The following is a 22855-nucleotide window of genomic DNA, read 5'->3' on the forward strand; positions in this document are numbered from 1 at the left end:
CATTAAACACAAAATGAGAATTTAAGAATCTTTACAGAAATTCCCATTTGCTGAAGCTCTTAAAAAAGTTGTTTAGTACTGTACATAAACTAAGCCTGGTTTCACCTTGGTAAGCAAAATACCAATCAGGGCTTTATGCTTACTTTTTCCCCAAGAAGCACATGTGAAAAGTTGAAACATTTAGGAGAACGTTTAAAAACTTTAGGGGTGCAGTAAATAATTATCAAATATAATAACTGTTATAAACAGATACTAGTACAATACTAGTAAAATCTATACAGTGTATTGAATAATAATGCTGGACATTACAAAACATTATTTAACATATTATGTTAAATAATGTTTTGCCGACTACTCAATGAAAAAGATAAAATATGCTCTCTCACAGATATCTACCACATAATATACTACAAACACCATAAAGTAAACATTGTTGTAATTCATCAGCATCTCAAGCAATCTATTGGCATAAACACATGGTATTAATTGCTTTTAACTGCTTTTAACCACAAGACTGTAGAATGCATTTTGATTTGAAACATACAGTGCTACTGCTCGCATTTATTTGATGAAATCATAGCCTTTTGAAGTTTAATCACATTAGGCCGTATCATGATTCACGTTTTTTTCATTCCCAAACTTAAGCCCTCTTAAAATAATAATTCAGATGTTTGATATACCATTTAAGATATTTAAGACTTTTTTATGACCTGCGGGGACGTTTGCACACATGCTCCTAAATACATCTATTTTTAGTTTCAAATGCGAGTTTTGAGCCTTGCCACTGGTTCTTACATGTCGTATATCCCAATGTCAAACAGCATATGGGTTTGGGACAAGTTTTTGGAGTGAGTAAATGGTCACCTTAACTATCCTCTACCCTGGAGTTTATGCATCTTTAAAGGATCTCGACAGCGGTTCCCATCAGTTAAGTACAGACAGCAAGCCTGGAGGCATATACTAAGTGACATAAGTGTTCTTTAGATCCTAGCGGTGAATGTCCGGTCTCAGGGGTATCAGGGTCTGTTTTGTTTCTTGTTTATGAATGCTTCAGCTAAATACAGTATAGACAGTGTGATTTATAAGGCGAAAATAAATAAAAAAGTGCAATCCCCGTGGACTCTCCAAAGGGTCGTTTGAATGTCTACCTATTTTTTGCCACTTGTGAGGGGTACAGCCCTGTTGGTGCAACTTTGAGGGAAGTTTTTGCACAAAAACAAAATGGCTGTGTTTGTATTGTATCACGATAGCATCACCGTTCCATTCTTCAAAGTGGCTTACTTGGTTAAATTTGAGGATTACTTGTAGTAAACATGGGATTTTGTAGAAGAATAAAGTTTATCCTGCATCTGTATGTTATCAGCAGGCTGACTGTTCCTAAGGATATCCCAGTTATATGCCAGGTTATGCTGGAATTATCCTTTAACTGCATTGTGTTTACAACCAGAGTCGACCAGAATGGAATCAGCTATTTGTGAAAAAATACCACACATACGTATGCCTTACGTCGAAGCGAATTTTTCTCTGAGCTTGTAATGCTGAACGTCTGCAGTGTTAACAGATCTTATTTCTCCAAATGCATTAGCAGCTCATTCTCCTGCCTGCGATCAATGGGGGCGTACCAGCGGCGAATTTCTGGCCTCATCGTTCTGCCGGGCTTAATGGGAATAATAACTCTTCCTCAAAGAAACACAGGGCCCAGACGATGCCATCAGTGCGCCTCCCGTCCCTGTTAAATCTGCCAAATGCGTTTTTATGGCTTGCAAATTAGCTCTGACCTTATGAAGCTGAAAGGTTGAATAAAGTACTGGGGATGCTGAGAATTTTAAAATATTTACAGCTCACTTTTCATAATCAGCATGAAAGCGCCCTGCCGTAGACCCCTGCGCTATTATTGTCCCACTGAGACACTTTTACAGGGATAATGATTGGTCATGCCTTTTGTCTTTGGACAAGGAGAGGAAAGTGCAGAAATTTATCTGTTTTAGGGAGGGTCTGGGTTTAGGTTCATTAGCCAAGTCCAGAAATGAAAGGGAGGACAACAAAGTGCCGCAGTTTTGCAAAATTATTACAAAACTTTTTAAACTTGTCCAGCGTCTGCCAAGAATTATCCGCCTTAATTGGATTTAACTCCAGGACATAAACAGAGAAGGGTCTATCGTGGAAGTACTGAAGTTTTTGAAGCTTTGAAATATGTTGGCTTGAAAAAAAACCAATTATTTCGAATTATGTCCTATTATTTCCGCTGTAGGTTACTGTGGATTCCTCCAAGACCCTTTGTCAAAAGATACACGTTATACATGGAAACGACTAGCCTCCTGCAAGGAGTCTCTCAGTGTGGAGTGGAACATATGTTTCTTGAAGCGTTGACCAGAAGCCTAGCAATTACTCAACATGGCCACACCGCAGGAGCATAATGTGCCGACGTGGGCCTGTCAGTTGTGGCCTGGATACTGCCTTGGTCATGGGCTGTAGTCCCAGTAAGAAGCAAACAAATGAGCAATCCTCAGAGAATCATTTACAAGTTCTAACACAAGCAATGTGTGCCTCCTTGGAAAGCTTTGTTCATCCAATTAGTGCTTTATGTGAAATCTAGAGCCATGTTTTAGCTTCTTGAGTTATTTCTTCAAGTAATATGAACACTTGGAGCTACTGATGTGTGAATCGCAAGGCGAGGGTTATCACGATTCAGCGCGATTAAAATTACGGAGGAGCCCTGATGATTTTCAAGACTTTTGATAGACTGTGCCAATAAAAATGTTGCATGGTATACAACCTTAAACCTAACGGCCGTTTCACACCGCAAGCGTCAGCGGTGCGTGTGCAGCGCATATGTTTTTTTTTGTGTGGTTTTTTTTTTTTGTCTTTTTTATTCCGGAGTTTGCAGTCTTGTAAACATATCGAAAGTATGACTGAAATGACAAGATCGGAGCTGTTTTCTTGGTTTTGTTGTTTAACATTTATGCGAATGTTGTACACCTCCCCATAACAAACTTTCAAGACTATCAATTTTATAAATGACCAACTTCTAAAAACAAATGTATAGTTGGCTTTGTAAAGAATTGCTCGCTTATGTAGCTTTGGAGCCGCTGCTGTGACACTGTACAAACGCTTCCAGTGTGAATACTCTCGTGCGTCTGCAGCTGCAGTGACGATGTAGTTACGCTGACGCGCCGCTCAAGCGTCGTTCACGCTTGCAGCCAGGGGAAAAAACTTAATTTTCTATTGTTCCTTAATGCGTTTGACATCCCATGTATAACAGATTGAAAGGATTGTGTTCTTGTTTGGTTAGCAAAAAGCAAAAAAGTGCACAAGCCTGTAATTTTATGATTGAAGCAAAGGGATGGAGAGAAATTACAGTATTGTAACTTTTTTTCATAACATTTTTTTTTTTTTTTTTAAAGAGACTAAGAACAAGAAGTCTTTTAAATATCGAGTGCAATGTAGGCTTGCAAATATCACCAGTTTGGTTACATTTTTCTGAAATTTGAATGAATTTTGCCAGGTAATCTCAAATATGTTACCGTAATAATTAGCACGACAAAATAATTTGGTTTCACTTTATTTTGATGGTCCCTTTAACACATTCTGTTGTCTATAAATAACATTGCACCTTCATGTCTACTAACTCTCATTAGAGTATTAGTAGAGTATTAGTAGACTGGTAGGGTTAGCGTTAGAATAAGTTGACATGTAGTTGCAAAGTTACTTATAGTCAGTATAGTGTCTGTTGGAGGATCATCACAATAAAGAGTTAACAGATATTAAGCAGACTGTACACTAATACTCTAATGAGAGTTAGTTGACATGTAGTTGCAAAGTTACTTATAGTTAACAGAATGTTCAAAAGGGACCATCAAAATAAAGTGTTACCAATAATTTTATGATTGTGTGATCCTCACTGTTATGTGTGATGGCAAAGCGTACACACCCAGGAGTGCAGCAACAATCTGAAAAGTAGGAGGGACACATTATAAACCTTATCAGCTTGACTCATGAATATTAATTAGGTGACTTAACATTTGTCCTTGATAAATAGCAGCTAAGTGACCGCTGTAGTAAATTACCACTTACACAGAGGCTTTGCTTGGTCTTAAAGTCTTTGAATTGTAGGCAGGTGCAATTTTCTTTCTTGGCACAGCAGCAAAACTCTTAAAATATAATTATTATTTCCCAAAAAGTGGAGGAATATCTAAAATATCTAAAAGCGTTATAATATTTGCAGTGCTCCTGGGTACAATCCATCTCTTCAGCTTCACAGACATTACTTATCCTGTCTCAATTGACGATAATCATTACACACAATTACTTTAGAGACATATATCCAGAAAACAAATCCCAAATAGGGTTTTAGAAGTGTAGATTGAGGATTTCATCTTGGAAATCATTAATCCTGCTGCTTATTCTCAATAGAAGGATGAAAATGATTTTGAACTTTATATATGAACATCTTAGAATTATTGATTTGAACTCCAAGAAAGGTGTGTTCCAGGATGAAAAAGCTTTTCCTCAGAGGGGCTGCCAGAGAACACCAGCAAAAATAAAAAAAAATGTCTCTGTTTAAATGGATAAGTCAAAGTTTCAACTGTTTCAGCTGCCGTGTCCCTGGAGGGTCAGTTAAATATTGAGACTGGAGTCCTGAGCGCCCTCCTTTCTCTCTTTTCTGAAAATGACACAACACAGGAGGAATTAAAATGTAATGCAAAGGTCTTTTTCCTCGGTCACGCAGCACGGTTATTGATGATCTGTCACATTAAGTCATGTCGAGGGAAGACTTATGGTAACAATTTAAAATATAACAGGAAAGGAAAAAAGAAAAATCATTAAATTCTGCCACCGAATATGAATTACGAATAAGACTCTCTTCATTCATTTAGTTTCCTTGGAAAGGAGACACTTTAAGTAATCCTCTGGAAGCCTTGAGCTGCTTTAATTTGCCGAAATAACCACTCTCGCCATTTCCCAGCATTCACTGCAGATCAAGTTTGAAGCATGGCAGCCTAATTATGAATGTTACAGTGTAAAGTCTCCAAATCATTCAGTATATTGCCTGCTCGTGCCTCTCGGTGGAGAACACCTATTTGTTTTCTTTTTCACCCTATTTGGGTTCAATCATTGTGTCTCTCTCCAGACTCACTTTTTCAAGCACAATTAGAAGCTGTAATTTGTTTTGAAAATCTAATTAAACCTTGCTGACCAACTCAGCGGTCACCTTTGCCCCCGTTTGGCTTTAGATCAACTCTCAAGAGAATCCGGTATGTAAATCAGCCCTCTACAGATTCACGGGTCATTTAAGAGGCTGCTGTGCTGGGCAAAGGGATGTGAAAGATGGACAATGAGCATTTAGCCTTTTTTTTTCCTTTCTGCGTGGATGGAGAATGGAGGGAATGGTTGATTTGGATGTTTAATGTTTAACGTTTATTTCCTAGATTGGGCCCCCATGAGGGCCACAACTCGAATACAACAGCCTCAATTTCTTCCTGTTAACAATTTTCCATTAGTCACAATTGTCAAATGTTCTCAGCAGAAAATGGGGAATTTATATATTAAACAGTGCTTTAAGCCATTATTTATCTTTATTTATTTAGTCAGAGACCTCTAATATGATTTAATTGTCTGGCTGCCCAAGTGTTATGAAGAGAAGTGAGCCTGTACATGCAGGAAGAGAACAAGAACTATAGGATCTTTAAGTCTGAGGCAGAATATTCATATGCCCTCCCAGACAAAAAAGACACTATGTCCATTAACTGGGAAATCAGCCAAAGCTATGCTTTTAGATTGTTTAAGAGACTGTAAAATTCTCATGAAATACTTATAAGATGTGTTATTGACCTGTTTCTAGGGCTTGTGGGTCCCAAGAAGGTCTATAATACCTAGAGAAAGCCAACCATTAGCATTCCCATTCATCTCAACGGCAGTTTCTCAGCTCATGTAGTATTTTGAATGGTCATAAATGGATAAAAATGATTTTTACCCACGGAACAAGCAAAAAACCTATCCACATTGTCATATAGAGTATATTTACAATGAGATATGTCAACATTGATCCTCTGTTTCTGATAGAACATGTGCAAACTTTATTTGCATTTTTGTGCCAATGGCCAAATGGTATTGCAAAAATAATCACTGTTACTTTCCCGCCTCTGATTGCCTTCGTTGTTTAAAAAGATAACCTCACACCACAGGTGGAGTCAATGTACTAATAAATGGCTGATAGTCATCACTGCATATTATTAAAGGTGCAGTATATAATATTGACAGCAAGCGGTTGAAATGGATACTGCAGTTCAAATTCAAAATATTGGAGGGAAAACAAAATATTGTTTCCCCCACCCCCTCCTCCTCAGACTCAACGGTCATGCGGGTAGCCAGATTGAGAACACGCAAAAGGAGCAAGCGCAATTGACAATAAAAGCCAAAGAGACTTACATCGTAAGTTGATGAGTTGATTTATCCGTGTTTTAATATGCGTCTGGTCATTGAGCTTTTTGGATGGATGACGATGCTTTTTAGTTGGGTAGAATCTGCGATCTCTGACCTGGTTTGTTTGCTGGCTTCCCTGGCTACAATATGCTGTGTTTTCTGCCAACTGGCAACCCAGGGTGTCGAAATACTGTTTGGTAAATTGGCAGTGGGTGGAATCACACAAATCAAAACAAATACAAACATTCTGACTTGGAATTTCACATTTCAAAGTAGCATAACTGGTGTTGCATTGTATTTTAGCATTTTTCCTAAATATATGAAAACATTATTGTATGTGTATGCTTTAGTATACAACACCTTTAATTTAAATATAGGACAAAAGTATGTAACAAAAATGTAGTACATCACCTTTCAATATATACTGTACAACACTTAAAATTTGCATAAATAAAATAAAAACTCTAAAATATTAAAATGTTTAAGCAAAATAAGTAAACCTTTTTCTGAGCCTTAAATTTGTAAATAATCCATTTATATGTGGAAGTTTGCAGATGTTCTCAAACACTGAGGACTAATGTTGATGTATCTCATTGTAAACAGCTTAATATCCAACCGAGTTTCTAATCAAGTCTAATGAGCTCACACTTAAACTCATAATTTGGTTAATAACGCCATCTTTCCATTCCACTGCATTTTACAATTTATGCGTAATTTGGTTTGCTTGTGGTTGATTGTGGTGGAACATTTGAATCCAAGAGTCAGAGCAAATCATGCATACAGCAATCAAATCATAAATGCCATTGAATAGCTTGTGCTGGATTTTCATATTAGGTGATTTATTGGGAGGTTTCTGTTCAATTTGCTTTCCGCATAGACTTGTGCTTTGAATGAGGGCGGTGTTTTGATATGTTACAATTCTTTCGGTAGGCCAACCATCTTTCTGCACCTTTCAATTTGGAAGCACATCAGCAGTCGCCCTGTAAATGTTAATTTCCAGTGTTCGATTGTACCATGAAGGTGAAGCTTTCCAGTTCAGCACTTTCTCTGTCACTGTCCTTCAATAGCCCACCGATATAAAGAAGATCACCGAAGCGTTGACGTTCGCTTTCCTACATCCATTTTACACCTAGCCCACACTCACCGTCACCCTTTAAGGCATTTATACAAATATCAAGATTACCGTAACAATAATCTCCTAGACAGCATGTGCCGGTCTCCCGAATTAGCATGTGGAGTTAATGGTAACGCTCACCTTGAAATGTCATCCCGACAAGAGCACTAGATGGCCGCCCCTGCTGCTCCTGCCCCCCCGAGGCCTCTTCGTAACCCCCAACCACGTGGGTTTGTTAAAAGAATGCCTCCTGCATGTTTTCCCTCTGAAACGGTTTTCTTTAAGAATTCATGTGACCGCAGGGGTTCACGTACCGGGTGCTGTTGATGTTCTCAGCGCTGTTTAGCCACAGCCCGATTGAAAGCTTCTCCTCAGAGTTTATATCCCACACCATCAGAGCGGTTTGGTTTCTCTGCCGTTAATTTGTTACATTTGCCAGAGCCACACAATGCAGGGGCCAGGCAAAGGAATTATGAATATTAAAATAGGGATGTGTGTGCGGTGCTTCAATATTAAATCATAAGGGAAGGACTGTCACAGGCCTTATTAAAAGATAATGTGTACTGGGGGAGAGGAAACATCACTTCTCTGCTGGTGGATCTCGCTACTTTAAGCGCTGTGTTGTGCATGTCTATGGGCAAACACTCCGATGAGTTAAGTTTGTGTGCACAAGGAAAGAAAATGAGAAACTTACATAAAAAGAAGAGCAGGGTCAAGTAATAAGGGAATTGAGGAGGGATTTAAAGCATGATCTGGGGAAAAACAAAAGATGAGTTGGAAAGTACGTATCCAAACAGTTTTAAATTATTTGAGGAACATTTCTTCACATTTTTGACCCTAGTGGAATAAAAATGCCTTTTTATAATTATGTTTACATGACTTAATAAAAATATGTGTTTTTCTTAAAATTAGATGGTGGTTAAAATACAATTTAATTTTTCACTTTTTTTCAGTATTCACCCTATATTGTATCTATTATTGTATGTTTATAAAAAAAAATATATATATATATATATATATATATATATATATATATATATATATATATATAGAAGCCTGAAAAACATTTGCTGTGTTTTTCAGCCTTTGTTTCAATATTTATACTATTATTTTAAATATAATATACTTTTGTATTTAGTTACAAAAAATTACTCTAGGGATACCACAATATGATACCGGTTGCATAATACAAACCTTAACATTTTGCAGCCTGAAAATTACATTTAAAAAAACTAAATTTATTCTAAGGGATTTTGATCATATATTTTGTAAGCATTGTTTTTCTTAAGTTGTATTATTATGTGTGTGGGGGGGGGGGTAGTTTTCTTAAAATTATACCTCCACTTTATCATAAATATGATTACAAGTGTATATACATCCCGTAAAATTATTAGAAAGTTATTTGAAGTATGTAACTCCTCTCTAACTGTAGAAATTATCCTTAATATAGTTAGGGTAACACTTTAAAATAATGTTTTAATGTATTACATTAGATTCACAGTCTAATGTTCAGGGACAAAATCATCTGAACACATACCAGTACAGAGATTTAGAATGGCAATGCCAAGCATTTGTTTTGTTACTTTTTTACTTTTCTCCTAGTTAGACAGGTGTTAGCGATTTCAGTTTCGGTGAGACAAAAAGGGTAAAGAGCTGAGTCCATTTGATAGCCAAATGCTGAAGTCACATGCACCTGTGGTAAAATGCTTTTTAGGGACTTAAATTTGATTTATTGATGTCATAAAAATTGAGAGAGTTTAATACCACAGCCTTTCACTGTTGGAAATTCAGAAACATGTGCTGTCAGATATGAGTAGCCGTTCCACATTTCATATTTCAGCGAGCCGCTAAAAGGGTGATAGAGATCTGCACATATTTTGTGTTTTTATTGTGATTGATTGTCACTGGGAAGTCAGATGCAGCTTGTAGGTTTTATACCCCTCTTGTAAACACAACAAAGAGAAGAAATGCTATTATTGAGAGAGAAAGAGGGAGATTGTGTGAGATGTCAATCAGAGGGATGGCGTCGACGTGACCAGCTGATGTCGATCCGAGGTGGGATTCTCCATTACTGAAATGGACTGTTTGAATGGCTCTCTGGCCCTGAGTTTATCCCGGCTTTGTGCGGCTGATACAGTAATTGCAGGCAGTGATTAGGAAGCTCCCGCTGCACAACGCACAGCCCAGATTAAACGCACACGCCGGGGCAGATGCAACGCATGCTGTCAATTATAATGTACCACTCCAAATGGCACTAAGTGGGGAAAAAATAAAGAACCACAGCTCACAGAGAGAAAGGAGACGGGCCCATCTTTTAAATTAGCAATACGCTCGAGGTTCGAGTGCGTTTTCTGGTCGGGATGAAATGAAGTCGCCCACAATTTGAACAACAGGCTTGTCTTCTACAACTACACTACACTTTACACTACACCCTTAAAAAAGAAGGTTCTTTATTTAGCATTGATGATTTTTAACCTTTAACATCCATGGAAACTTTTCGATGAACAAGAAGATTACAGTGGAAAAAGGTTCTTTATATTATTAATATGTTCTTCACACTAAGGAACGACTCATCACTTCAGGAAAGATGTTCCACTGGGAGATTTGCTCCTGGAGCATCCGTTGAAAGGACTTTTGACCATGTAATGTATTTTTGTTAGTTACGAGCAAGCTGATGACAGACTGGAAAACACTGTGTGTTTGTTATGGCTCATGTCTTCCTTTTTACTTTCATTCTGTGCATGCATAAAACCCCGTCCAACCCCCATATGGCTCGATCTGTCGGTTCAGAGACTTTAAACTCCTTGAGCAGACAGGAGAGGGCTGAAGCTTTAGTGCAAACTATCTGTTGTCAACCTTCTGATATTTTGAAAGTTAAAAAATATGAATAAAGGAGAAAGGTTACCAACAATGCTTTCTCTTCCCCTCTCTCTCTCTCTCTCTCTCTCTCTCTCTCTCTCTCTCTCACTCTCTTACAGATCCTAATGCCCAGAAAAACGTGCCAGATCACGCTTTAATCGGAGGAGTAGTCGCTGTTGTCGTTTTCGCAACTTTGTGCTTAATTATTGTATTGGGACGCTACCTGGCACGGCATAAAGGTACGATTTTCCTTTACTGTATTTAAAATCTAGATACAGTGATGTTCAAAAATGTATCATCTACAATGGGCTTCAAATGTCTGAGACCACCTGTGATTCAAAACCTGCAAATAAACAGTTTAAGTCATTTGAATAATTTAAAATAAAGGAAATGTCAAATTAAAGGGTTAGTTCACCCATAAATTTAAATTATCCCATAATTGACTCACCCTCAAGCCTTCCTATGTGTATATGACTTTCTTCTTTCATCTAAACACAATCAGAGTTAAAATTAAACGATATCCTGACTCTTCCAAGTTTTATAATAGGAGGGAATAGTACTTGAGATTTTGAAGCCCAAAAAAGTGCATCCATCCATCATAAAAATAATCCATACGGCTCCAGGGGGTTAATAAGGGCTTTCTGAAGCGAAGCAATGTATTTTGTAAGAAAAATGTCCATATTCATAACTTTATAAACTAGAATCTGGCTTCTGTACACGAGTCAAGTTCCGGCCGAAGAGTGAAGTCTGACCCGACTCATGAAGTATTGATGAACGCGGAAGCACAGAGAATAGAAAGCAAAACAGAACACCGGTCATGAATTAGAAGTCTAAAATGAGAATTGTCAGATGTCAAAGAAGCTTGAGTTTGTTGCCTAGCCCTATTTGTTTGATCCGCGTGAGACGTCTACTCTCAGCTAAGCTTATGCTACACCTACATCCTACAGTGTATCCGGAAAGTATTCAAAGCGCTTCACTTTTTCCACATTTTGTTATGTTACAGCCTTATTCCAAAATGGATTAAATTCTTTATTTTCCTCAATTCTACAAACAATACCCCATGACAACGTGAAAGAAGTTTGTTTGAAATCTTTGCAAATTTATTACAATTAAAAATAAATCTCATGTACATAAATATTCACAGCCTTTGCTCAATACATTGTTGAAGCACATTTGGCACCAATTGCAGCCTCAAGTCTTTTTGATTATGATGCTACAAGCTTGGCACACCCATTTTTGGTCAGTTTCTCACACTCTTCTTTGCAGAACCTCTCAAGCTCCATTAAGTTGGATAGGGAGCGTCGGTGCACAGCCATTTTTTAGATCTCTCCAGAGAGTTTAAATCGGGTTCAAGTCTGGGCTCTGGCTGGGCCACTCAAGGATATTCACAGAGTTGAGGTCCAGAGCGCTCTGGAGCAGGTTTTCATCAAAGATGTCTCTGTACATTGCTGCATTCATCTTCCTGACTAGTCTCCCAGTTCCCGCCTCTGAAAAACATCCCCACAGCATGATCCTGCCACCACCATGATTCACTGTAGGGATGTTGTTGGCCATGTGGTTTCCTCCAGACACAATGCTTGCCATTCAGGCCAAAGAGTTCCATCTTTGTTTCATCAGACCAGAGAATTTTTTTTCTCATGGTCTGAGAGTCCTCAGACTCCTTTTAGCAAACTCCAGGTGGACTGTCATGTGCTTTTTACTGAGGAGTGGCTTCTGTCTGGCCACTCTACAATAAAGGCCTGATTGGTGGAGTGCTGTAGAGATGGTTGTTCTTCTGGAAGGTTCTCCTCTTTCCACAGAGAAACGCTGGAGCTCTGTCAGAGTGACCATCGGGTTCTTGGTCACCCCCCTGACTAAGGCCCTTCTTCCCCGATCGCTCAGTTTGGCCGGGCGCCAGCTTTAGGAAGAGTCCTGGTGGTTCCAAACTTCTTCCATTTACAGATGATGATGATTTACACAGGCCACTGTGCTCATTGGGCCCTTTGATGCTACAGAAATGTTTCTGTACCCTTCCTCAGATCTGTGCCTCGATACAATCCTGTCTCAGAGGTCTGCAGACAATTCCTTGGACTTCATGGCTTGGTTTGTGCTCTGACATGCACTGTTAACTGTGGGACCTTATATAGACGGGTGTGTGCCTTTCCAAATCATGTCCAATCAACTGAATTTACCACACACGGACTCCAATCAAGCAGTAGACGCTCAAACACAATTTTGAGTGTCATGGCAAAGGCTGATTTTTTTTTTTTATGTGATTTTTTTTTCTCGTTTTTTTTATTTTATAAATTTGCAAAGATTTCAAAAAAACCTCTTTCACGTTGTCATTATGGTGTCTTGTTTGAAGACTTTTGAGGAGAATAAAGAATTTAATCCATTTTGGAATAAGGCTGTAACATAAAATGTGGAAAAATTGAAGCGCTGTGAATACTTTCCAGATGCACTGTACATCATGCGACGCAACGAGGGACATTACTGGAAGCTAGTGATTACAGTTTATAAAGTTATAATTGTGGATATTACTGGAAGTTACTTGAAATACTTAATATCACTTCTTATAATAGTAACTATTACTATTATAAGAAGTGATATAAAGTCTTTCAAGGAATTTTTCTGTGACACTTTATTTTACTGTCCTTGTTACATGTAGCTAATGTAAATATAAATTATGCATAAGTACATGCAACTAACCCTAGCCCTATAGTAAAGGTTTAGTTCACCCAAAAATGAAAATTATGTCATTAATGACTCACCCTCATGTCGTTCCAAGCCCGTAAGACCTCCGTTCATCTTCGGAACACAGTTTAAGATATTTTAGATTCAGTCCGAGAGCTTTTTGTCCCTCCATTGAAAATCTATATATGGTATACTGTCCTTGTCCGGAAAGGCAATAAAGACATCATCAAAGTAGTCCATGTGACCTCAGTGGGTTAGTTAGAATTTTTTGAAGCATCGAAAATACATTTTGTTCCAAAAATAACAAAAACGATGACTTTACTCAGCATTGTATTCTCTTCCGGTTCTGTTGTCAATCCGCGTTCACGAGGCCAGTGACGCTGCTGACGTAAGACGCTGCTGACGTGTTATCTGGTGCAGAGCCGATACGCCCTATACGCTCACTACGCAAGCTGCGTAGGGCCCCGCAAATTACTCAAGGCCCCGCCTCCCCCTCGTGCCATTAGCGCGTCAATTAATGTTTACAACATTCTCTTGGTCGGCGTTACGTCACAAATCATGTGACCTGCATAGCAACAAGCTGCCGTCGTGTTTGAAGGGTAAAACAAACCGAAGACACAGCCCGAGGCAAATCAAAAAGGTATCTATTCACAGAAGTTTTGCTGTGGATTAGGCCTATGTCAGTTATGGGTACTAACGGACTACTTTGTATTAATGATGCATGATATCTTTGTATGCGAATGTATGTCGGTGGTGAGAAGTGAATGTAATAAAACACTCATGTAAAGCGCTTTGTGACTAGCTAACGTTACTGCTACATGTCTGTGAAAGGCGCTAGCAGCTATATGAATACAGATCTTCTTCTTCTATTACAGAATGTCTTATCAATATATATAGACAGTTTCCTAGCGCCTGTATTGACCAGGTACCACAGAAAGCTGTCGCTTGTAGGTTTAGCATTACAATTTGCCCCTATTGGCATCCAGATGAGGCCTGGAAGAACAACCCAAAAGCATGGCCCAGGCTCGAGTATCCAGACATATACAATTACCTCATCAAATCCCCTCGTATAAACACCATGTGTACATATCATGTGTCCTACACTTGCAGTCATGTTTAAATACCCATCAAGCATCGATTACATTAACTATGTAATCGATTTTTTATTCATAAAAAAAACTGCTCATTCAAAAGCACTGTGTTACAAAGCGGCTGTAATGAGCTCAGTCTGTTAGTGGCACAGCTTGTACAATGTCAGTGAGGGACACAGTTTTTTCAAAAAAGCCAATAAAGGCTAACTGCATAAATGTATAGTTTTTAGGTATGATTCTCGGCACTTGTTTATCTTCCTCTTTCGTGTTGCTTAATGGCGGGCGCTTGTTTGTTTTACCCTTCGCCGCGTTGCTATGCGCGCGCAGTGCATTATAGGAGTAAAAGTCCCGGATGTCCGACCTTGAGAATCCATGACAAAATTAAGTGAAACTATTCTTCTGGTCACGAAAAGAGGGGGGAAAAAACATGAGAGTGAATTGCGGGAAAAACAATCAGGTAAACTTGTGTTCTCTCCTCTCCAAGTTTGATGTCAGCAAAGTTAAGTTTATGTGCATTTCTACTGTGTTTTTTCGGTCTTGCTAACCTAGCTGGGCAGGCAGTCAGTGCATCTCTTGCATCACTTTGTGCCTGACAAAAGTAAGAGTAAAATACAATTATTTATTACGTTTGTTTTTGATGAACGACAAAGTGCAACGGTGTTTGTTTACTGCAGCTCAGAAAAGATAACCGCGTCGCGTGTGTTATCATGCGCGCGCACGAAATGAAACGCGCATTTTTCAAGCAGAAATATATGTGGAGACCACGACCAGACATACTGTACAATATATGGGCGTGAATGATGGCACTCCTCATCAAAGTACACATTATACAGTAAATATACTTTTAAAACAAGACACTGATTATCTAGTCTCAGTCAATGTGTAGTTAAAAACTCTAAACAACTGCACTAATTATACAAGATGGAAAACAATGTATTGACAATTTGACTACTGATTTATTGGCTATATTGAATTTTAAATGTTGAATAGCTAGCTGGACATACTGGTCAATATGGATGGACATCCCTCAGTAAATATTAATCATAAATCAAAAATTGCTTTAACATGCATAATAAAACAAAACCTTTAACATGCTATGGCAAGCCATTTTAGATTTTATTAATTTACAGTTCATGCATTTTTGAAATCAAGAATTTTTTTTTTTACTATTTGCAATGTGAATTCTTGATTATTTTTACTATAGGGCCCCTTAGTTACATTTTTATTAACCAATGTCTATTTTTGATATCAGGAATTACATGTTCACTTGTACAAAAGTTAATTTTTTATATCAATGATGTCATCACTCACAGGGATTATTGATATCTGCATCACTAGTTCACTAGTTAAATATTACAAGAGCCAAGTCATAGTATTAATAGTATTTTATATTTGAAAATGAATAAAAGGAAATTGGGAGCCAGTTTGAATGGGTCTGATGCAGCTTATAAAATGAGTTATCTATAATTTGCAGGTGCTATGCTTAAGTCTGTCAGTAGAGGAGATGCTGGATCATCAGCCAATATTCTATAGAAATACTCTATTCAATAAATATTGGTTGTTTGAACCTCATTCTGTTCTATATTTTTGTACTTATTCTTTGACTGTTTTGTTTAAAGGAAGGAGGATTGTATTGGGAGCACTGAAGTGTCAGGTGTGACTGTGTGTAAATGGCAATCGGTTTACATAGCTTTTGCCAAGTAAGACATGGTCCTGGATCAACATATTTTGTTGATCCTGGATCAACATTCCTGTCCCAAAATGTAGTCCTTACCCAATCCCTACCCTTAAACATAACCCTACCCATAACTTTTCCCTAAAATCAGAGGGTAATGATCAGTGAATAACACTGATGTTTAAGGACTTCACCCTGATTCTAAGCCTAAACTTGACGTAAACTGTAAACTTGTCCCTCAAATCTGATTGGTTGATTGGAAAGTTGATCCAGGATCAACAAAGATGTTGATCCAGGAACATGTGGTACTTGGTGAAATCACGTTCACCCACGGGGTCAGGTAGAGGGCCCCTTAGCAGAATTTTGCTTAGGGCCCCAGGGAGGTCAGGATCGGCACTGATCTGGTGCGTCCGTGTATTCGGGTTCAAATAAATATGTCTGGTTAAAAAAAAATGCAAGTCTTCCCCTGTGTCGAAATCCTTCGACATGTTTGCAAAGATTGTTTTGTTTACAGCGTGCGTCTCCCTCAGACTGTAAACGAAGCTCGGGCGCACCAGATAACACGTCAGCTCGTCTTACGTCAGCGGACTCATGAAAGCGGATTGACAACAGAACCGGAAGAGAATACAATGCTGAATAAAGTCGTCGTTTTTGTTATTTTTGGAACAAAATGTATTTTCGATGCTTCAAAAGATTCTAACTAACCCACTGAGGTCACATGGACTACTTTGATGATGTCTTTATTGCCTTTCTGGACAAGGACAGTATACCGCACATAGATATTCAATGGAGGGACAAAAAGCTCTCGGACTGAATCTAAAATATCTTAAACTGTGTTCCGAAGATGAACGGAGGTCTTACGGGCTTGGAACGACATGAGGGTGAGTCATTAATGACATAATTTTCACTTTTGGGTGAACTAACCCTTTAAGTACACATACAGTAGTTAATTATTATTACTCACATAAATATATAATTACACGGACACCTTCGAATAAAGTGTAACCTATTTTTCCTACATAAACTTGCCATTTTGAAGTTTCCATTTTGAAGTGTTTAAAAATCACATTGTTTTTTAAATCAAGAAATTGTGTGTGTGTTTCAGGCACGTATTTGACAAACGAGGCCAAAGGAGCGGATGACGCCCCGGACGCAGACACAGCCATCATCAATGCCGACGGCAACCACGCACACGCAGAAGAAAAGAAAGAGTATTTCATTTAGACTGCAAGTGGCACTGCGCTCCTCTCTCTCCTCTCATTCCTTCCCTCCTTTCCTGCACAGTGTGGGAACTTCTTCAGACAGCAGCGGAAGCTTCTTCTCGCACTTCTTTTCCTTTCTGTTTGTTGTTGTTTTGTTTTGTTTTTTCATTTCAGTTTGGTTTGGTTTTCTTTTGCCTTTTTCAATAACAGCTCACCTGCTTTTTATGAGCAAATTATTTGCTGAAGATGTCACCTTTTGTAATCATTATATAGCTGTTAAACACCCCCAAAGTAACCCAAAAATGTCTAAATCTCCAAATATGAAAAAAAGAAAAGAAAATTGTCTGCAGCCATCTTTCAGTAAGGACTCGCCCTTCATCCTCTCACAGTGCCTAAATACAGATGTCTGCTGAATTTCAGTCAATGCCTTTGTTTGTCAGGCCTCTGATTGGTTGCTTGCTTTTATCTTCAGCGTTATGATTTTTAAAAAAATGTTGTGGTCTGTTATTGTTTTAATTCATTTCTACTTTTGTTTTGGTTGTGATTCATGCTGAATCCATTTATTGTGCTGTTTCTCCCAAATAAAAAAAAAGATGTACAGTAGTAAAAAATATACTCAGACTTGAAGTGAGGGAGGTTCCCTTTTTATTCTACAGATTTTTAGGTGTTAATAATGTTATCGGTACGTAGAGACGCTCCATTCTCCAAAAGACCATTACATGATGTGAAACTGACAGCTCACACTATGGCTAAAATCAGTATTTTGTACTTGAACTGTAGATATTGGTACGTAAATGAATAGCTCCACAGAAGGTCTCAGTGTGTTCCACCGAAAATCACCTTGTGTTTTTAAAAATTAGGATAAGCAGTTAGGTTAACCAGCTCTGGTTACCCAATTAATCATAGCGGGTTAGTGAATTAGCAACCAGGCAAAGAAAGAAAGAAGAAGCCCAGTTGTGTGTGTTTGTGTAAAATGATGATGCATCTCCACTGCTTGATTTTTATGACACTTGCTTCTGTATTCCTGCACTGATCGGCCCTTAACAACAGATCCACGGTCAAGGCGGGAATCATCCGTACGTCATCCTTCAGCTGTTTACAAAACCGGTGTGCCAAACACAAGATATCTCACAAAACAAAAAGTGATACTTTAAAAGGAACAAAAATAAGTAGTGCACTACTATTTCAGTGCTCTTAAACCTTAATGTCATTGGTCAGATCAATAGGCCTATACAGTCCATTAAAGATCCCCAAAAAACTTTGTATGCAAACGAGAACGTTGCCGATATGCAACTTTCATAAAGTGTCACCCACCTGCTCATTCCACAGCGTGAGGTTTAGGCCAAACAAATAAATAAGCACAAGACAACTTATGAGTGAGGTCTAATGCAACAATCATGACGTATCAAAAAACTTTGATTTTCATTACCCAGACTGGACATCAGTACACTAAAGTCATGGATTATGTTGATGGTTGGAAGTGTTTTTGAAACAACAGTATCTTTTTTTCCGTTCTTTTGTTGATTTCTACGATGAATAGACAACCTTGCTAAGGCTGTATAATATATCTGCTAAATGTGGTAACTAGTGAAAATTGTTGTTAGACTTTGGGATCCCTAATTCCATCAAGTTTGTATATTAGCTGATCTAAATATTGGTGGGGGGGAAAAAACTCTTCTTTTTTCATCTTATTTGTTATTAAAAGATTATTCACAACTTCACAACCTTTGCTATAGCTCAAGGCATGTGTATATACTGTATAAGTATCACGGTTTGGCGAAACTTTTTTGTTTGACTGTAAATTATTTAATTTTGCTTAATTAAAAACCACTCAATGAGTATGACGGCAATTGTGACAGCAATGGGATATTTGTTAAAATGGCAAAGCTATGTATTTGTCGACAATTTTACCTGATGTTCGTTTCCTGTAAATTATGACGATTATTCTTCATACTTGGCATTGCTTTCGCCGTCTGTCTCTGTTCTCACAAAGGAAAGATATCAGTGAAGCTAATAAAACCAATAGATGGTCAAGCTTTACATGTTTGATAGTAATATCTCGAAAAATCTTTTCATTTTAGTCCTAACCACAATGACACATATCACTTCCATGTACACATATGTAACTCAAATGTAATTGTCGTGTCACATGTATCCCTAATATGTGTGAATATATTAATGGCTAGGAATATGGTATGCTTTGACAGAGCCAACAGTCAGATTGCATATGACTTAAGGCCAAACCGTTTATCAGTGCACAAAGAATCAATTTAAGCCTTATGAAATGAAACGTGCTGACATGCTACTCAAGCCAAGATTACCTTTCATTTATTTCTCTCTCTGTTGATTGGCTCAATGCCGTCTAACTGGCATAATAACCGCTAACAATGTTTGGTACTTGTCTGTCTGATCGTGACACTGACCTAATGCTGCTTTTGTGGTCAGTAAATCACATGCTATTATCAAGAAAATATATTCACTTGCTCAGATTTTGACCCGTTACAGAACATACTCTAAGAACTAATAAATCAGCTTCTTTTATCACCATAATTGCCTTTGTGTTTGTAGTGGGAGCTTCATGTTGTTTTGTCACTTCAGCTCTTGCGGGTTCTTGTTTCATTAAAGACTTGTTGTTTCTTTTCCTTCAAACTTGCCTTTTTACATTTTGCATGTTATATTGTCACCTCATATTCACATTTTAATGCACCAGAATGAATTTCCAGTTTGATGTTTTTTGTTCAGCTAGTGATTGCAGTGGAATGGTTCATAACTAAAGCGATGGCCTAAAACTTTTGGATTTAAAGTTTTGGATAACACCTGGGATTTATTCAGTAAATCAGTGACAATTTGCCATTTTAGTCCCAGTTTATTTACTGTAGTTGGTGTGGAAGGACTATTAAAACACAGACCACTGTTCTGTTCCAAAACCTAGAACATGCCCCCAATGCAAAATAAACGTAATATTGTGTTTATTGGTGAATAGTATTGAAATGAATTACAAAATTGTTATTTTATTAAATATTTGTTTGCGCTAGTAAGTTTAATGCTTATTAGAGTAGCATGTCATTAGCTTAGCAGCATGCTAACTGCAAACTATATTAAAAATCAACTGAATTGCTGCGAATGTTGAGTGTTCAAAATTGGTCAATTATGAGATTCCATTACAGTTAGGATACTGCCTATGTAGGCAGCTCACTAGGTTTTGGAACAGAGCTCATATTTTTTTTTTTTTTTTGGAGTCTGCAAGTGACAACAATTTATGAACAACTGTTATGTCACTGAACATTATGATCAGGAAAAAAAATGGTTCCATATGTTCACATAAAATACACCTGCTTTGTTTCTCCTCCTGACAGACTACAAAAATTCAGACTATACCAATTAGCATGCAGATTTTAATCTATCAAAAGTCACAATAACGAAATCTTACCTAAGAAAGAACCATCTAAAATACAGCATTTATGATCACAGTGATATGTGGAAATAGTAGAATGCACTCTCTCTCATCGACTTTCTTTTTTATTTACTAAAAAGGTTTAGGTTCAGTATATTTCATACACTGAAATTAAAGCATTTGTGCATCTAGCAAAGAGTCTCTTTTAACAAACCCCAAGTTTATGAAACACAACAGTAACTGTAAATCAAAAACCTTTAGTCTATGTCACCCAATTACATAATTGTACATTTTTTTGCATCCTAGGTATGAATCAAGTGTTTGATTTTTGCCTTTCTAATATCATACAGGTAGCTCATACCTAATACATTTGCTATTGCTTAATCATACTGCATTTACAACATCATTATACTGTTTATTTGATGCTCTTATACATTTTTCATGTGTATGCTTGTTGCTTTACATATCTCCAATTCATGACACACAAACTCTATATTGTTTAAACAAATCCGCATAATAAAGCAAAGCTGTCCAGTTGCAGTAACAACCTGTTGCGAAATTTAGACCGGAAAAAGATGCACACCAATTTAGCTAGTAATGTGTTACACTAAGAGGGCTGTTGTCATAGTAAGGACACACTACATGTAGGTCAAGATCAAATAGTTTGAAGGAAACTGTGTTTTGCAGTTTTTCACATGACCTTGCTAGATTTAGCACCTGCACTGACTACACCACAATGATGTTCTAGAGACGTCTGTAGTTGAATTGTAAAAAATAAACAGACAAACGCTATTTAAATTTCACCACGTTCCTCTCACGTTGCAAAACAATTGTGCGTGCCAGTGAAGCAGATGTAGTGGGTAGCATACTGTGCACTGGTAGATTGAGTACCTGGTTTCTAAGCGAATCGGCCTCTCTAGCTCTTGAAATGATAGTGGCTTCAGAACACGAAGGGTTTGTGCTTCTTGTAGCAAGCTGAAATGAAAACGCCTCATTTGGTTTCTTTTTCTTTTCTGTTTTTTTTTTTAAATGTGTTCCTTGGTGTATTCATTTGATTCGAAATTCGGTTTTAAGCGTAATTCACATGTATGGAATGAAATTGTTAAATAAATAAATGCCAAAATTTCCTGTTTGTTCTCACTTACTGTCTAAATACAACACAATGAATCTGGATTTTCTCCATTCATTTCTAAATGTCTGTTCATATATCTGCAAAACCAAACAACATTATATAATAGACCTTAGCACAATCATCTACTGTATTCACAACACCCTAATGACCAGCCTAGCAACACCCCAGCAACAAGCCACCACACAGAACTGCCAATCAGCACTCTAGCATCCACGCAGAACACCCTAGCAACAGGAAGGGAACACCATAACAACAAGCAGCCACTTAGACCTGCCTATTAACACTCTAACACCCTACCCTGAATGGCTAGAGTTTTCTTGACAAACGATCCCTTTCTAGCTGATCTTTGCTTTTAAGCTTTCGGGCCAGTTCACACTAGGAACAATAATTATAATGATACGGATAGTTCTAAAAATTGTTCTAAATATAAAAGAATAGCAGAGTCAACACCACAACTATAATGAAAACAAACCAGAGAAATTATATTGTTGTCTTTCACTTTCAGATTTTTTTTTTATTTTTATTTTTTTGGAGAACAATAAAAAACATTGAAAGCCAATCAGAATCCGTCCTGCTTTAAAGAACTTGATCATTTACAGTGGCAGGCAACAAAATAGCAGGGTGTGCTTAGAATAAACAGAATGACATCGTTCGCTGGTGTGGACACTAATATAGTTTTCTTTATCTGTATAGTTCTCGTTCTCGGTGTGAATGGCCCTTAAACATGTTGTTTTTGTATGCTTACTGCATAGGTTTGTCTGAGCTGCAGGATGTTCTGGAATGCAGTAGAACGCAGACATGGCTGCTATCATGAAGACAGATACAAACTATGAGAGATAAAGACTGCACCAGACCCCTGAGGGGAAGAGAGACAGCAGCCCTCAGGGCAGGAAACCGTGATCATTGTGAAATTACCACAGGGGATGTGTCTTCCCTCCTACACACACACTCACACCGAGGTCAACCCACCACAAAAACCATCTCTGTCATTTCAAAGCGGCCTCATAGCTCAGGTCTAAGGAAGATCAAGACTACACACAACAGCAAAACAATATTTCTAGCTGAGTAAAGAAACACAATTGCTGTAATAGTATTCATCATGAAACATAATTTGAAATCCTTTAACATTTTATTTAGTTGCGAACAATTTCAAATGTTCTCATTTAAAATGAACAAAAACACTTTTGATAGTTTTACGCAAAAATGGCGTTTACAGTAATGCACTCGTATTGCACCTCAAAATTCACTTATCTCGCAAATATTTAATATCGCATGACTGTTTAAGCCTGTAA

The 22855-nt window shown here is 37.8% G+C and overlaps 1 protein-coding gene across 8 annotated transcripts in view; it reads left to right on the top strand.

Moving 5' to 3' along the window:
• Window positions 1-21554, top strand: part of cadm2a (cell adhesion molecule 2a) — a 496729-nt gene extending 475175 nt beyond the window's left edge. For all 8 annotated transcript variants that reach the window (XM_077242793.1, XM_077242794.1, XM_077242796.1 and 5 more), the window contains 2 exons: window positions 10516-10635; window positions 16941-21554. In XM_077242793.1, the coding sequence (XP_077098908.1) occupies window positions 10516-10635; window positions 16941-17059 (239 nt within the window). In that variant the 3' untranslated portion in view covers window positions 17060-21554. The remainder of the gene's footprint in view (window positions 1-10515; window positions 10636-16940) is intronic.
• Window positions 21555-22855: the final 1301 nt, after the last annotated feature.

This window comes from Siphateles boraxobius, unplaced genomic scaffold (assembly GCF_051911475.1).
Source record: "Siphateles boraxobius isolate OS27281-9 unplaced genomic scaffold, OSU_SipBor_1 25, whole genome shotgun sequence".
In the NCBI taxonomy this organism is placed as follows: domain Eukaryota; kingdom Metazoa; phylum Chordata; class Actinopteri; order Cypriniformes; family Leuciscidae; genus Siphateles; species Siphateles boraxobius.